This window comes from Panthera tigris, chromosome A3, assembly GCF_018350195.1.
Source record: "Panthera tigris isolate Pti1 chromosome A3, P.tigris_Pti1_mat1.1, whole genome shotgun sequence".
Taxonomy (NCBI): Eukaryota; Metazoa; Chordata; class Mammalia; order Carnivora; family Felidae; genus Panthera; species Panthera tigris.
The window spans coordinates 73672245-73687302 of NC_056662.1; the positions used below are offsets into that span (position 1 = coordinate 73672245).

A 15058-nucleotide genomic window follows, 5' to 3' on the forward strand; every position below is an offset into this window, starting at 1 on the left:
ACACATGTCTTCAGTATGAAAATCTGTTCATATGTAGTAGATAAAAAGTAATAAAACTGCCAAAATAAAAAGTTGTGATTTTTCAAGAGATGACTATGCTTTGCACTACTATGAAGCATGAAAAACACTACCTGACTGAACACAGTGACCTATGGTAAAATGCACAACACACAACAAATATCCACATTGTTTTCTTCTTTTTTAGAAGTATTTATTTGTTTGTTTGTTTGTTTAGAGACTGAGTGAGCAGGGGAGGGGCAGAGCAATAGGGAGAGAGAGAATCCCAAGCAGGCTCTGCACTGTCAATGCAGAGCCCAATGCGGGGCTAAAACTCACAAATCGTGAAATCATGGCCTGAGCCAAAATCAAGAATTGGAGGCTTAACTGAGCCACCCAGGCTCCCCACCCTCCCTCCCCCCCCCCCACCCCACCACATCATCTTCTAATTCATGCTCCAGTGCATCCACATGGGTTGCCCTGAGTATGTGCACTGTTCTTTTGAGTTTGTGTTATTTCACGATGAACATATTGAACATATTTTGTTAAACTGTATAAGCATACTGGCTTTAAGAATCCCAACTAGTGAATGAAATGAAAAGCCTTACGTTATGAAGGGAAAGTTGAAATAATAAAATGTTTTGAAATAAAGGAGAGAAATTGAAGGCCTGAAGAAATTCAGCCCACCCACCTTCAGGAATAATGCTAAGAAAATAAACGAAAGGAGAGCTTGTGCATCCCAGTTATTGTCTGCTTCTAGTGAAATGGGAGAGCACTGGGAAGAGACTGAAGATGAAGACTCTAATGCTAAGTAATGCCAAGTGCAGTTGAATAGCACTCTGTGGCCTCTAGGCTCATTAGAAACCATACAAGCAGCTTCTTTATGAAAAGAGAGAACTGGCAGAACAAAAGTGGGATTTCTATTTTAAGCTGGTTTAGAAAACAGAAAAAGAGAATAATAAACACCACAGAAATCCTTGTCTGGTGTCACAATGGTTTAGCCTAAGAATGATGATATCCTCCTTTCCTTTTTCCTCTACTCAGTAGTTAAAAAAACAACACTCTATCACACCCATTTCCAGCAAGTGGTGTTTGGAACATGGCTATCCACTTAGGAAAATAATTAACTTATAACCTCCCATTTAAAGTCTACAAGGAAAATACAAAACTTCTATACAGCAAAACGCACAATGAACTAAATGAAAAGACAAATGACAAACATGTCATTGCAACATGTGTCAAAGGGTATAAAAAGCTCTTATAGATCAATAATAGATAAAAAAGAAATCCCAATAAGAAATGGTCAAAGGATATGTAAAGATAATCCAGGAACAAATGCAAAGGCTAATCAATGTCAAACAATGCTCAATTTCAAATTTAAAAATGGAAATTAAAATTATGTTTTGTTTTTAACCTAGTAGATTGGCAAAGACATTTTTCAAAAAGATTAAAAAAATTTTTTTTAAATGTTTATTTATTTTTGAGAGAGAGAGCGAGAGTGCATGAGCAGGGGAGGGACAGAGAGAGAGGGAGACACAGAATCCGAAGCAGGCTCCAGGCTCTGAGCTGTCAGCAGAGCCCGATGTGAGGCTCAAACTCACAAACAGTGAGATCATGACCTGGGCCGAAGTCGGACGCTTAACCGACTGAGCCACCCAGGCGCCCCTTTCAAAAAGATTTTAAAAGAAGTTCAGTAATTTTCCATTTGGGAATTTACTCAAAGGAAATAATGAGACTTGGGTTCAAAAATTGATGTTCATTACAGACTGTTTATGAATTTAAAAAATTGAAGTAATTTAATCTAGCAATTGAAGATTAGTCAAATAAATCAAGACATATATACTTTGATTTAGCAATTCTTCTGGAATTTATTCCTTAGAATAGTCAATAAAATCAACCGTTCTTAGTGACACAAATATATTTATTTCAGCAGTTTGTAAGGAAAAAATGGTAGAGTACACCCAATCAGGGAGGGAAAAAAAGAAAAAGACTGCAGAGTAATCATCACATCTCTGCATTCACTAAGATATTGTGTGTGTATATATACACAAGCTAAAAATAATGAAATGGTAGTTTATAGAATACTTTGCAGCTGCAAAGAAAGGAGTTCTGTATTTTTATATGAAAAGTGACCTCATAGTAAAAAAAGTTCCATGACTGTACATATAATATAATCCCTTTTATGTAAATATATCGTTAAAAAGAAAGCCACAGGCCCCAAATGGTGTCACTTAGGTTAAGTCCCAAGTCAGTAAACCAAGACTTAAACTGTAGTTTCAGCTCCTTAGAAATGTAACCTCTAACTAGTTAACATGGGAATTTCTTGGTCAGCATTAGGAAATTTACTGATACATCTTTTCCGTTCCACTTAGGAGGGTGACCTTACCTCAAACAATGGATTCTTTGCTAACAATTTCCATTTTTTCCACTCTCTACCTTAAAAATCTTTAATTTCCTGTAGACCTTTGGAGCTCTCTTCTACTTGACATATAGGATGCTGCCTGATTCTTGAACTGATATAGCTAATTAGATCTTGAAATTTTACTGCAACAATATATAAGGCTGTCTGAAGATATTTTGGGACGCCAAGCACTTTGGCAATGATCTTTGAAGACCCATTCCATAATGGACCCTAATTTAAAATTTGAGTTGGTGTTATCTGACATAAAATTTTGTTATGCAGGACACCTGGGTGGCTCAGTCATTAAGCGTGGGATTTCAGCTCAGATCATGATCTCAGGGTTCCTGAATTCCGCCCCATCTCGCTCTCTGCTGGGAACACAGAGCCACTTGAAATCCTCTGTCCCTCTTCCTCTGCCCCTCCCCTGCTCACACTCTCTCTCAATGATGAGAAAACATTTTTTAAAAAATGCTTATGTAAACATTTATTTAAATGAATATTAACTTCCATTTTGCCCTTGAAAATCTCCTAATTCTAGTGTTTTCTATGTACGCATGAAAGGTTAAAGACCCACTTGGAGCCCTGAGCTCCAGATAGAGCCAGAGCTACATTGTTTATCTTTGTATTTTCAAACCCTTTAATTACAAACGCTTCTGGCCCAGTGGGTTTGAATATCGTTGGCACTGAGGTGCTAAGTATACAACGGCGAACTGAAGCCTTTGAAGGCCTTACCGAGAGAAGACTAGCCACTGCGCGTACGCCACTGCACCATTTCTAAGCGTGAGCCCCCACGCACTTCTAGGAAAAGAGAATGTAGAGATTCCTGCTATGGCCTCCAGCCAATGGCTACACTTTTGCTCTCAGCCCTAGCAACTCCGGGCCAATAGGCGGAAGGCTATCTTTTGATGCAGTACTGTCCTTTCCCAGCCAATCGAAAACGTTGTTCAAATGGCCCTTTCCGAGAGGAGCAGGCTCCAGGGAAGCTGGCTTCACTTCCGGGAGGCAGTCCGGGGCGGCTGCGCGTGTTGCCATAGCGACCATTTTACGTTAACTGGTTTGTGGGTTTCGTCCAGGTAGCGGAGCGATTGCGGAACAACTCTTTCTTCTCCCATTCTCTCTCGGCCCGCTGCGGCCCTAGGGCCTTAGCAGGCTCCGGCGGTCTGGCCTAGGGTTCCACGGCGTCCCACGAAGCGGGATGGCTGCGGAAGAAGAGGATGAGGTGGAATGGGTGGTGGAGAGCATCGCTGGGTTCCTGCGAGGCCCGGACTGGTCCATCCCCATCTTGGACTTTGTGGAGCAGAAATGTGAAGGTAAAACCCAGATACCGAACCGACAGCCCTTTCTTGTGTCTCTCTCCCCAGCATCGGCCGGAAGGTGGTCACCACGAACCACCTCTCATCTCTTAGGTTTTTACCTTTGTCGGCGAGGTTTAGAGCTGGTTTGTAGGAGGTATTGCTGGCACTGCGCCAGTCTTCCTTCACGGAACTGAAGACGGGGACTCCCCCTTCCCTGAGCCCGAGCACATCCGAAAATCATCAGACTTTAATCCTGTGTTGTTGGGTCTTACACCCGATACTGCACGTTTCTTCTTTGGGCAGGTGGACTGTTTGGGTGGGCTTCAACAACTTCCCCAGTGACTTGGGAGGAGAGATGTCAGTTTACCTATGTTCCTTATTATTTAAGCAGTTGATCGCAAAGGGAGGGCATGCTATTATTCCAGCAGGCCCAGAGCTGGCGACCCAGTGGCCTGTATTGCCTTTACTGAACACTCAAACTCTCTGCTGTACAAAAATTTGGGGTGGGGGCGGGGAGAGTATTTTCTAACAAATGAACTATATACATGTGGCATAATATTCCCTGTAAGGGAAAAGGACCTCCAGGTCCTTATCATTCACGCTTTGAGTTCTGCATTCAGTTTTCGGAGACAAATTGGAGCTCATTTACGGAGAAGGAACTAGAAACCATGTCATATGAATGAATGCCTAACTGTTATGGTGGTTGTTTAGCTAGGCAGGACTTTTAAGGTAGTAATATCCATCAATCATTTGAACGTCTGCCTTATGTTGGATGAATTAGACTTGTTTTGTAAGGTTCAGTGGGATAGAGCTAAGGTCAGTGGGTACTAGCTACAAATTTCTATGAAGTGCTCCCTAACAGAATGTATCCCAGTTAAGTTAGCCTACCTCAGGAGGTAATGAGTTTCCCAGGAGCTAGCAGTGTTTAAGTGGATTTGACAGCAACTTCATGGAGATGTTATAGAGGGGAATTCAACTATGATTAGTTATCCTGAGTGACCTTTTAAAAGTCCTTTCAACCCTGAGATTCCATGATTCTGGTAAAGATAAAATTTAGTTTGACCATTGGATCTTTTCATTACTATAATAGAAATTACACCATAATCAAAATTCAGATAATATTTGTCTTGTTTTTATGGGTCATTTCTAAAGAAGTTCAAAATTATTTTTATTTGTGATCTTTTTAAGAATTTAAAATTCTGAGACCGATGAAGCATGTGGAATTCTGACCTCTCCTTTAGGAAAATAAAGAATTATTTCACCTTTTGATTCTATTTATGCCTCTGAGACTAAATGCTGAAATGAAAAAAAAAAAAAAATTAAAGCATCATTCTTTTTATCCCCAAACATCAAAAGTGGTGCATCTCGGTAATAATACATCTGATTGTGTAATTTTACAAGGAAGCAGTAATCCTCAGCCTTATACACATGTAAGGTAGTAATTTGGTTTACAATTAACTGGAAACAGTTTAAGTAGCTATTATATTGTGTGTATGCCCTGTGTTACATAGAGCAGATGGCAGTAGAAGTGGAAGTAACATCCCAGCGTCAGTTGAAATAACAGTGTTAATACTTGAGTGACTTTCAGTGTGCTGTTCTTCACCTTGATAATTTAATTTTTATTTATTTATTTTTTGAGAGAGAGGACAGAACATGAGTGGGGGAGGGGCAGAGAAAGAGGGAGACACTGAATCCAAAGCAGGCTCCAGGCTCTGAGCTGTCAGCACAGAGCCCGACATGGGCTCAAACTCACGGAGGGTGAGACCATGACCTGAGCCGATGTCCGACGCTTAACCGACTGAGCCACCCAGGCGCCCCACTACCTCAGATAATTTAAAGATTAGTTTTGTACTGCCTGTGATATCAGCATTTATTTCAATTTATTGAGGTTATTTATTTAGTGTCTGTGGGCTAGAAGCTGGGGATAGAAAGATGAATGAAACAAAAGCCTTGTGCTTGAGAAGTTTATGATTTAGTGGGGAAGACAGGAAGGTCAATGGAAATTTAAATCTAAAGTGGCAGGTGTCATAATAAAGGAAGGCATGTAGTGCAGTTTTTAAGGGTTCAGAGGCAGGGATCTAACCAGCCTAGGATTTGGGATTGGGTGGCAGGTCTGGGAGAATGGGCCATTTGCAATGTCTTTAAGAACAGTTGGGAGAAGAGGACTGGGTAAAGGCCAAGAGATCTAGGAACACTTGGGCAAATATACAGGAGTTTGAAGCACCACTTGTTGTTGTTATGTTTGGTGGTATTCCAAGTAATTGTATATGTTGAGAGTGGAAAGTTTGGGTTTTGGAGTGGTGGGAGGTGAGACTTGGGATCTAATCTTGGACGTTTTGTCTGGCCTTCTAAGGATTTTGCATTTATTATCTAGGCAAAGAACAGTCACTGAAGACCTTCAGATAAAAAATTAAAGGAGTTAGTTTTGCATTTTAGATCACTTAGGGGGAATTAAAAAAGTTTCTTGTTGACAATTCGTGAATTTGTCCTGTCCTCTAATTAGATTGTAGCTTCTTGGAATATATATCTTTCTAATACACATTGTTTCACATATATGATCATTGAGCAAACATTTGTTTTGGTTTTATTTATTTTAATTTCATTACTGATTTATATGTAGCAAAAGTGGCCTAGCTAGTCACTTTCAGTAAAATTTGCATTTGCAAAGTTTGAGTATGATAACATAATCTGGAGCCTGTTGTAAAAGGAATTAATATTTTAAAACTATTAACAATAATATTCCATTAAAAGTTTATAAAGAAACTGCTGCCTTTTATTATTGAAAGTAGAAAATTAGCATTTGTCTTAACCATGAAGTAGGTCTTAAGTTGGAAAAAACTTGTTTCCAATTATCACTGTTATATGTTATATATACACAACATATATTACTACTAATATACATATATGTGTGTGTAAACACACACACACACACAGTTTCTTTTTAAATTCAAGAATTCAAAGCCTAAAAGCTAAGTTATAAGAATGAGAGTTCAATGTAAGATGTAAGGAGTGGAGTTTTATATTTGCATTAATCAAATGATTTGTTCTTTTTTACACTATACAATATTTTTCTTTTAAATTTAGTTTTTGATGATGAAGAAGAAAGCAAATTGACCTATACAGAGATTCATCAGGAATACAAAGAACTAGTGAGTATTTTTTCCACTAATTTTAAAAGGTAATTAGAATAATGTTAATTTTAGCTTTTCTAAATTAAACACATGGATTTTTCAATCTTAAAATTCTTTAATTAAAAAAAAATCCCACCTTGAGGCACCTGGCTGGCTCAGTCATACAGCATGAGTTAATCTTGGGGTCATGAGTTCGAGCCCAACGTTAGGCATAGAGCCTACCTAAACATTTTTGTTTTTTAAAACATACAATCTATCCTAATAGTACTACCAGTTCCATCAGGCTGCAAGGCTTCTCTGAGTATTTCATCCTTTTGACTTCTTATCTCTTCTACTGTAGAATCTAAAGAATGGATTTAGGGTAGCTATTTTAAGAGATCTTGCCTCTAATCTTTAAATTTTATTCTTATTCTTCTGATTAATCCAGAGAAGTGTTAATTATTAATTTGACATGATTGTCTTGTGATTTTAAAAACTGGCTCTGAGTAGCAGAAGAGTTGTACCACACTGAACATCATAACCTTGACTTCCATTATTTCAAGCAGAGGAAATAAAATTTCATTTGATTCTCTGCAAAAATTTTAACTTTTTGTTGTTTGTTTTTTTTGGTGAAAGACATTGTCATTGCCATATAATAAAATTTGCTATAAATTAATAATTGCAAGCAAGAATTTAATACTTAACATGAAAACTGTCTTTTGGAATTTTTCTATGTAAATTATAAAAGTTAAACTTTCCCTTTTTTAGGTTGAAAAGCTGTTGGAAAGTTACCTCAAAGAGATGGGAATTAATGAAGATCAATTTCAAGAAGCATGCACTTCTCCTCTTGCAAAGACACGTACATCACAGGTTTTGCTTTTGTGTTATTCTACTGACATAGAATTTTAACAAAAATGTCCAGGGTTTTGCTTGCATTTGGCTATGTTTGATTGTCAAAGTATACTATTTTGGACACTGTAAGAGTGAAAAGCTAATTCATCATATATGGGTTCTTTTTTATAATTACCTCAAGAAATGATCAGTTGAGGTATTAATGAGTTAATGCAGCTAAAAAGGAACTTTCTGAATGCAGAACTATAATAGATCACAGGGTTTGTCCAAACTACTGTTTTATTTATATAGATCTTGCATAGGTTTTCAGTTGCTCCTTTTTTTATCTCAGCAGTTTCATAGTAAACGCTTCCTTGGAATTCCTTCCCTTGGAACTACTTTTATTGTCTCATTAGTTCTGCAGTACTGGTTCGAACTCAGTATTATGTGTTTTTATAATTAATATATACTGAGGGCTCATGCTAGCTGCTGTTTTAGGCACTTGACATATATTCTAGCATTTAATCTTCCTGATGCCTCTTAAGAATTTGGCACTATTGGGGCGCCTGGGTGGCTCAGTCGGTTAAGCGGCCGACTTCGGCTCAGGTCATGATCTCGCGGTCCGTGGGTTCAAGCCCCGCGTCGGGCTCTGTGCTGACAGCTCAGAGCCTGGAGCCTGTTTCAGATTCTGTGTCTCCCTCTGTCTGACCCTCCCGTGTTCATGCTCTGTCTCTCCCTGTCTCAAAAATAAATAAAACGTTAAAAAAAAAAAAAAAAGAATTTGGCACTATTGAGTGCCTGGGTTAGTTGGTTAAGTGTCTGACTTGATTTCAACTCAGGTCATGATCTCCTGGTTTGTGGGTTCAAGCCCCACATCAGGTTCTGCACTGACATTTCAGTGCCTGCTTGGGATTCTTTCTCTCCCTGTCTCTCTGGCCCTCCCCTGCTCTTTCTCAAAAATAAATAAATAAACTTAAAAAATTTTTTTAAATTAAAAAAAAATTGGCACTATTTTATTTCCACGTAGAAATGAAAGAACTCATGCACATATATATTAAGCAGTGCAAAGTCCACTACTAAGTAAGTAGTGCTAGGATGCCTGTCCAGGCACTCCCAACTGTGAGCTGTTGCTCAGAGGTTCAAGATGGGGATATGTTGCTACTGACCAAATAGCCTTCTTCACAAGTTGTTTTAGCTTCCCATTTTCCACCAAATAAACTATAATTCCTTAGCCAGATGATAGTGAGGATTGTCTATGATGTGACCCTAAATTATATGTTCATTCTTCTGCTATAGTTCTCTAATATATTATGTACTATAGTCATTACAGGCCACTTGTTCTTGTAAACATCCATGTGTCTGGCTTTGTTCATGCCATTCTGTAACCCTGGAAAGTTTGGCCCCCACCTTCCCACTGCATTATCTTTCCCTTATCCAGAGAATCCCTCTTACATAAGGGCCTTGCTGAAATGTTACTTTTTGTAGCAGTGTTCCTGATCCCTCTTATGCTAGGGTAGACTAGCACTCATTCTACCTCACTGGACACTTGTACATTTTTGGTAGAATTACAGTTTCTTAAAAGTCTGTTTGCCTTTCTAGATTGTAAGTCCTTTGAGTTGTTTTGAGTATCTTTGCATTCCCAGTGTCTAGCACAGAGATGAGAACTTAGTTCCTAGCAGGAGGTTCTTAATAAATGTTTGTTAACTTAAATTATCTTCTTATCAGGGCCTAGAAGAGGTTGCTTTGACTACTGTTTAATCCAGCACTTCCTACTATAGTTCTCTTTTGCACAAGTTTTGCTTATTTAATGATCATCTCTAATTCTAGAGATAGAACGTCTTTAATATAACATGACATTTTGAAAAATATATTTAACTATTATTGGTATGCTGCACTAATGTAAATAAACATTTGGTTTTAGTTAATAATGGTGTAAAGCAAAAGTTGTTCACCAATAGATTTTATTCTATATGTACCATAAGTTTAGTTTAAAGTATAATAATAGGCAATATTTTCTTTTCCTTTTTAGTTGAACAGGAATAATTTGAAAATTATTAACTAGTATTTAGGTTTCTTTTAAGACATTGATATTTGTTTTTATTTTCCTTGTTTTTCAGGAATATTTTCTATTTTGGTTAATATTTGTCAACCTCTTAATTAAGCCATTGTGAATTAGCCTGAATTACTTTGTGAATAAAGATATTCATGCTAATGGTAGACTCATCCATCTTTTGTTTTCACTATTAGGATAACTTTAAATTATTTGTGAATGAAGATGTTCAGAATTTTAAGATACTGTTTTTAGTTCAAGAGTAATGCATCTTTCTCTTTTGTTCTGTCATATAAGACCTTTTGATTTATTTGGAGTTGATTAGTAATACAGTCTTGTTATGTAGTAGGAGACAAGCCTTTTGATACAGACAGACCTAGATTTGAGTCCTAGATGTTTCATTTGCTAGCTACAAGACCATGGAGACTGTTGTACTGTTTTCCTTTCTTATCCATTCTGATTCTCAGTTTCCATATCTGTAAAGTATGGGTAGTATCTACTTTGGAAGGTTTTTGCAAAATTTAAGAGATAATATTCATAAAGCATTTAGCACAATACCTGACATTTATAAAGTGATCTATAAATGGAAGCACCTCCCAATTAATACTAGCTATTTTGGTGGTTGATTAGCAGTGTGCTAATTAGGCCAGGGTCACTGGTTCAATCCCCATGTGGACTAGTTAGCTGTATTCTCTTATGGAGCAAACACGTAGCATCAGATACTGAATAGCAGTAACCTGATTCAGTCAGCACAAGGCCATCACCATTACCAGAAGAACAGCTCAAAACTATGTTATTTACTGCTTTGTAGCAATAATCTAATCTTTACACAGAAAGATCAGAATGCTGATTACATATGCCAGTATAGGGTGCCTAAGAATTAACTCAAGAAACCAGTTGCTTGCCCTGGGTTACTTAGGAGGTAATTTTTATTTTGGTTTGGTTTGCTTGGTTTGGTTTCAGTTGTTTTAACCAGCTCCCACTGAATTTTACTGCTAAAGCCCACTTAACAAAATTCTTTTCATCGGGTTTGGTCATCGTTATGCCTAGACCACTGCTTCTGCCATACTCTATTTATTGATGTCAGCAGGAATAGCAAGGAATGCATCAGATGAAGAACTCTAGTTTAAAACAACAACAACAACAAATCTGTGAGGACATGTTTTTCTATATATGTGATTCTTAAAAAATTCTCATGAATTAACCTCAGAAAATATAATATAATAACTACTGAGATACTCATAATCTCAGTCATCTTCAGTTGAATTTTGTAATTTTGTGGTATTTTACGACTGAAGGAGGCAAAAATGACTTCCTTCATTGTGACTTCCTTGTGATTTTTTGTTGAGGATAAAGTACATCATTGATTTCTATGTACCATATTGCAGAAGACTTCTATATGGCAAGAGACAACAGTATTTTTTACTTTTGTTTTTTACTTGATTTGCTTTGACTTTTATAATATAAACATTAATACTTTTGTATTATGATAGTAATTTGGCAAAATTATGCTGTTTTTCCGATAACTTGTATCATTGAAGAGATTACATATGTAGTGTAACTTTCATTTTCTAAAATACACACAGGATAATAAACAATATTTCGTATGAGTGCTAGTAAGATTTTTAAATATTAATACTTTATTTTTTAGAGCAGTTTTAGGTTTACAGAAAATTGAGCAGATAATACCATGTCCCTTGTTTAAACATTTTTTTTTAATGTTTATTTATTTTTTGAGAGAGAGGGAAAGAGAGAGAGTGACAGAGTGCCAGTGGGAGAGGGGCAGAGAGAGGGGGAGACAGAATCTGAAGCAGATTCCAGGCTCTGAGTTGTCAGCACAGAGCCCAACATGGGGCTTGAACTCACGGACTGTGAGATCATGACCTGAGCCAAAGTCAGATGCTTAACTCACTGAGCCACCCAGCTGCCTTATACAGTGTCCCTTATTAACATCTTTCATTAGTGTGGTATTTTTGTTAAAATTGGTAAGTCAGCATTGATATATTATTATTGACTAATGTCCACAGTTTATATTAAGGTTTCCTTTCTGTGTTGTCCAGTTCTATGGGTTTTGCCAAATACTTTATGTCATATATCTACCATTACAGTATGTTACAAAATAGTTTTATTGCCTTAAAAATCCCGCTGTGTCCTACATATTTATCTTTTCCATCCTTGCCCCTGGCAACCACTGCATTTTACTGTCTCTCTAGTTTTGCCTTTTCCAGAATGTCATATAATTGGGATTATATAGTATATACCTTTTCATACTGGCTTCTTTCATTACGCAATATGAATTTAAGGTTCTTTCATGTTTTTTTTTGTTGTTGTTTGATAGTTCATTTCTTTTTATTGTCATGTAATATTCCATTATGTAGATGTACCACAGTTTATCACTTTACCTTTTGAAGGACATTTTGGTAGCTTAAATACTAATATTCAGGGTTTTATGTGGACATAAAAGTTTTCAACTTATTTGGGCAAATACCTAGAGCAAGACTTTTGGGTCATATGGTAAGATTAAGTTTAGCTTTGTAAGAAATTGCCAAACTCTCTTCTAAAGTTGCTGTACCATTTTTAATTTTCACCAGCAATTAATGGGAGTTCCTGTTGCTCCACATCTCTGGCAGCACTTGGTATTGTCAGTTTTTTGCATTTTAGCCATTCTAATATGTGTGTAGTGGTTTATTTTTGCCCATTTTAAAATTGAGTTGTTTGTTTTCTAGTACTTGAATTATAAGGCTTTTTTATATACAATTTTGATACAAGTCTTTTTTTTTATCAGATATGGGTTTTGCAAATATTTCACAAAATTTTCTTCTGTGGCTTATCTTTTCCTTCTCTAACAAAGTCTTTCACAGAGCAGAAGTTTTTTTGTTTTGTTTTGTTTTGTTTTTTATTTCAGTGAAGTCCATGATTTAATCAATTTTCTTTCATGGATTATGCTTTTGGTGTCGTATCTTTGGAAGTCATTGCCAAACCCATGGTTATCCAGATTTTCTCTACACTATCTTCTAGAAGTGTTATGGTTTTGTTTTTTACATTTAAATCTGTGTTCCATTTTGGGTTAATTTTTGTAAAAGGTGTAAGTTTAATGTTTAGATTCATTTTTTTGCATGACCCGTCATTGTAGCACCGTTTGCTGGAAAGATGATTTTTTCTCCATTGGATTGCCTTTGTTTCTTTGTCAAAGGTCAGTTGACTATGTTTGTGTCGGTCTGTTTTCAGTTTCTTTCTGTTCTATTAATCTATTTGTATGTTCTTTCACCAATACCATACGTCTTGATTATTGTAGTTTATTTTTTTAAGTTTATATATTTATTTTGAAAGAAAGAGAGTGAACGAACAGGGAAGGGGCAGAGAGAGAGAGAGAAAGAGAGAGAGAGAGAGAGAGAGAGCGAGAGCGAGCTGTGCTATCAGCTCAGAGCCTGACATGGGGCTCAATCTCATGAATCATGAGATCATGATGCCATGAATCATGAGCCAATATCAAGAGTTGGACACTTAAGTGACTGAGCCACCCAGGTTCCCCTTGATTATTGTTGTTTGTAATAAGTCTTGAAGTTAGTGTCTGTGCTCTGACTTTCTTTTTTAATATTGTGTGGCTATTCTGAGTCTTTTGACTTCTCATGTATATTTAAAAACTGGTTTGTTGATAACTACAAAATAACTTGCTGGATTCTGTTTGGGGTTGCATAAATCTACAGATCAAATTAGGAAGAATTGACATGTTAGCAATATTGAGTCTTTTTATCTATGAACGTGGAATATCTCTCCATTTATTTAGATTATCTTTGATTTCTTTCATCAGAGTTTTTTAGTTTTCCTACTATAGATCTTCTGTGTATTTTGTTAGATTTATTCCTAAGTACTTATTTGATTGCAGAAATAATGTAAATGTGTCTTTTTGTTTCATATTCCCATTTTTCATTGCTGGTATAAAGGAAAGCAATTGATTTTTGTATAGTAACCTATCCTGCAGCTTTGCTATAATTAATTGTTAGTTCCAGGAGGTTTTTTTTTTTTTTAATACTTATTTATTTATTTTGAGAGAGAGAGAGAGCATGAGCAGGGGAGGGGTAGGGAGAGAGGGAGAGACAGAATCCCAAGCAAACTCCGCACCATTTGCACAGAGCCCGATGCAGGGCTTGAACTCAGGAACTGCAAGATCATGACCTGAGCTGAAACCAAGAGTCGGATGCTTAACCAACTGAGCCACCCATGCGCCCTCCAGAAGTTTCTTTAAATTGATTCTTTGGAATAATCTACAGTCAATCCTGTCATCTGTGAACAAAAACAGTTTTATTTCTTCCTTCCTAATGTTTGTACCTTTAATTTCCTTTTCTTAATGCATTAGCTAGGACTTCCACTATTATGTGGAATGGGATGGGAGTGGGAAGAGGGGACTTGTTTCTGATCTTAACGGGAAAGCATCTAGTTTCTCACCATTAAGTATGGTGTTCGCTGTCAAGTTTTTTTTTTTTAATGTTTTTTGCTTTTTTAAAAAAAAATATTTATGTTTGATTGAGAGAGAGAGAGAGAAAGTGAGTGAGGGAGGGGCAGAGAGAGCGGGGGACAGAGGATCTGAATTGGGCTCTGTGCTGACAGCCCTGATGTGGGGCTCAAACTCATGAGATGTGAGATCATAACCTGAGCCAAAGTCAGTTGCCTAACCTAGTGAGCCACCCAGGTGCCCCAGCTATCAATATTTTGTAGATGTTCTTTATCAGGTTAAGGAAATTCCTCTCTATTCCTCATCTGCTGAGAGTTTTTATCATGAATGGATGTTGGATTTTGTCAAATGCTTTTTCTGCATCTGTTGATATTATCATATGATTTTTTTCTTTTTTAGTCTCTTGATGTGATGGATTACATTAATTAATTCCAAGGTGTTGAATCAGCCTTGCATGACTAGAATAAATCCCACTTGGTCATGGTGTATAATTCTTTTCATGCACTGTTGGATTCAACTTGCTGATATTTTGTTGGATATTTTGGTATCTCTGTTCATGAGAGATACTGTTCTGTGCTTTTCTTTCTTGTAGTGTCGTTGTCTAGTTTTGGTATTAGTATAATGCTAGCTACATAAAATAGCTTAGGGAGTACTCCTTCTGCTTCTATTTTCTGGAAGAGATTGTAAAAAATTGGTATAATTCCTTTTTTTTCCCTGTTTTTGAAGATTCTTATCTGAGGGCAGCATATGCATGTTCAATTACATGTAAAATCCTAATCTGAATCATGCAAGGAGGGGTGGTAGGAAAATAGCATACACACTGAGTAAGTTATATATGGAAGAGATAGGGAATTTCAAAGTCATACTTTTTTTTCTCAATAATTTGAATCAATAGAACATCTTTTACATCATTCTGTAGGC

At 36.8% G+C, this 15058-nt stretch overlaps 1 protein-coding gene across 2 annotated transcripts in view; it reads left to right on the forward strand.

The window, feature by feature from the left end:
* Positions 1-3411: 3411 nt before the first annotated feature.
* The window catches only part of CFAP36 (cilia and flagella associated protein 36), a 29679-nt gene continuing 18032 nt past the window's right edge, over positions 3412-15058 (forward strand). The window contains exons 1-3 of one of the 2 annotated variants that reach the window (XM_007075390.3): positions 3412-3708; positions 6778-6842; positions 7572-7673. In XM_007075390.3, the coding sequence (XP_007075452.1) occupies positions 3594-3708; positions 6778-6842; positions 7572-7673 (282 nt within the window). In that variant the 5' untranslated portion in view covers positions 3412-3593. The remainder of the gene's footprint in view (positions 3709-6777; positions 6843-7571; positions 7674-15058) is intronic. The other variant, XM_015544886.2, reaches the window with a different exon arrangement.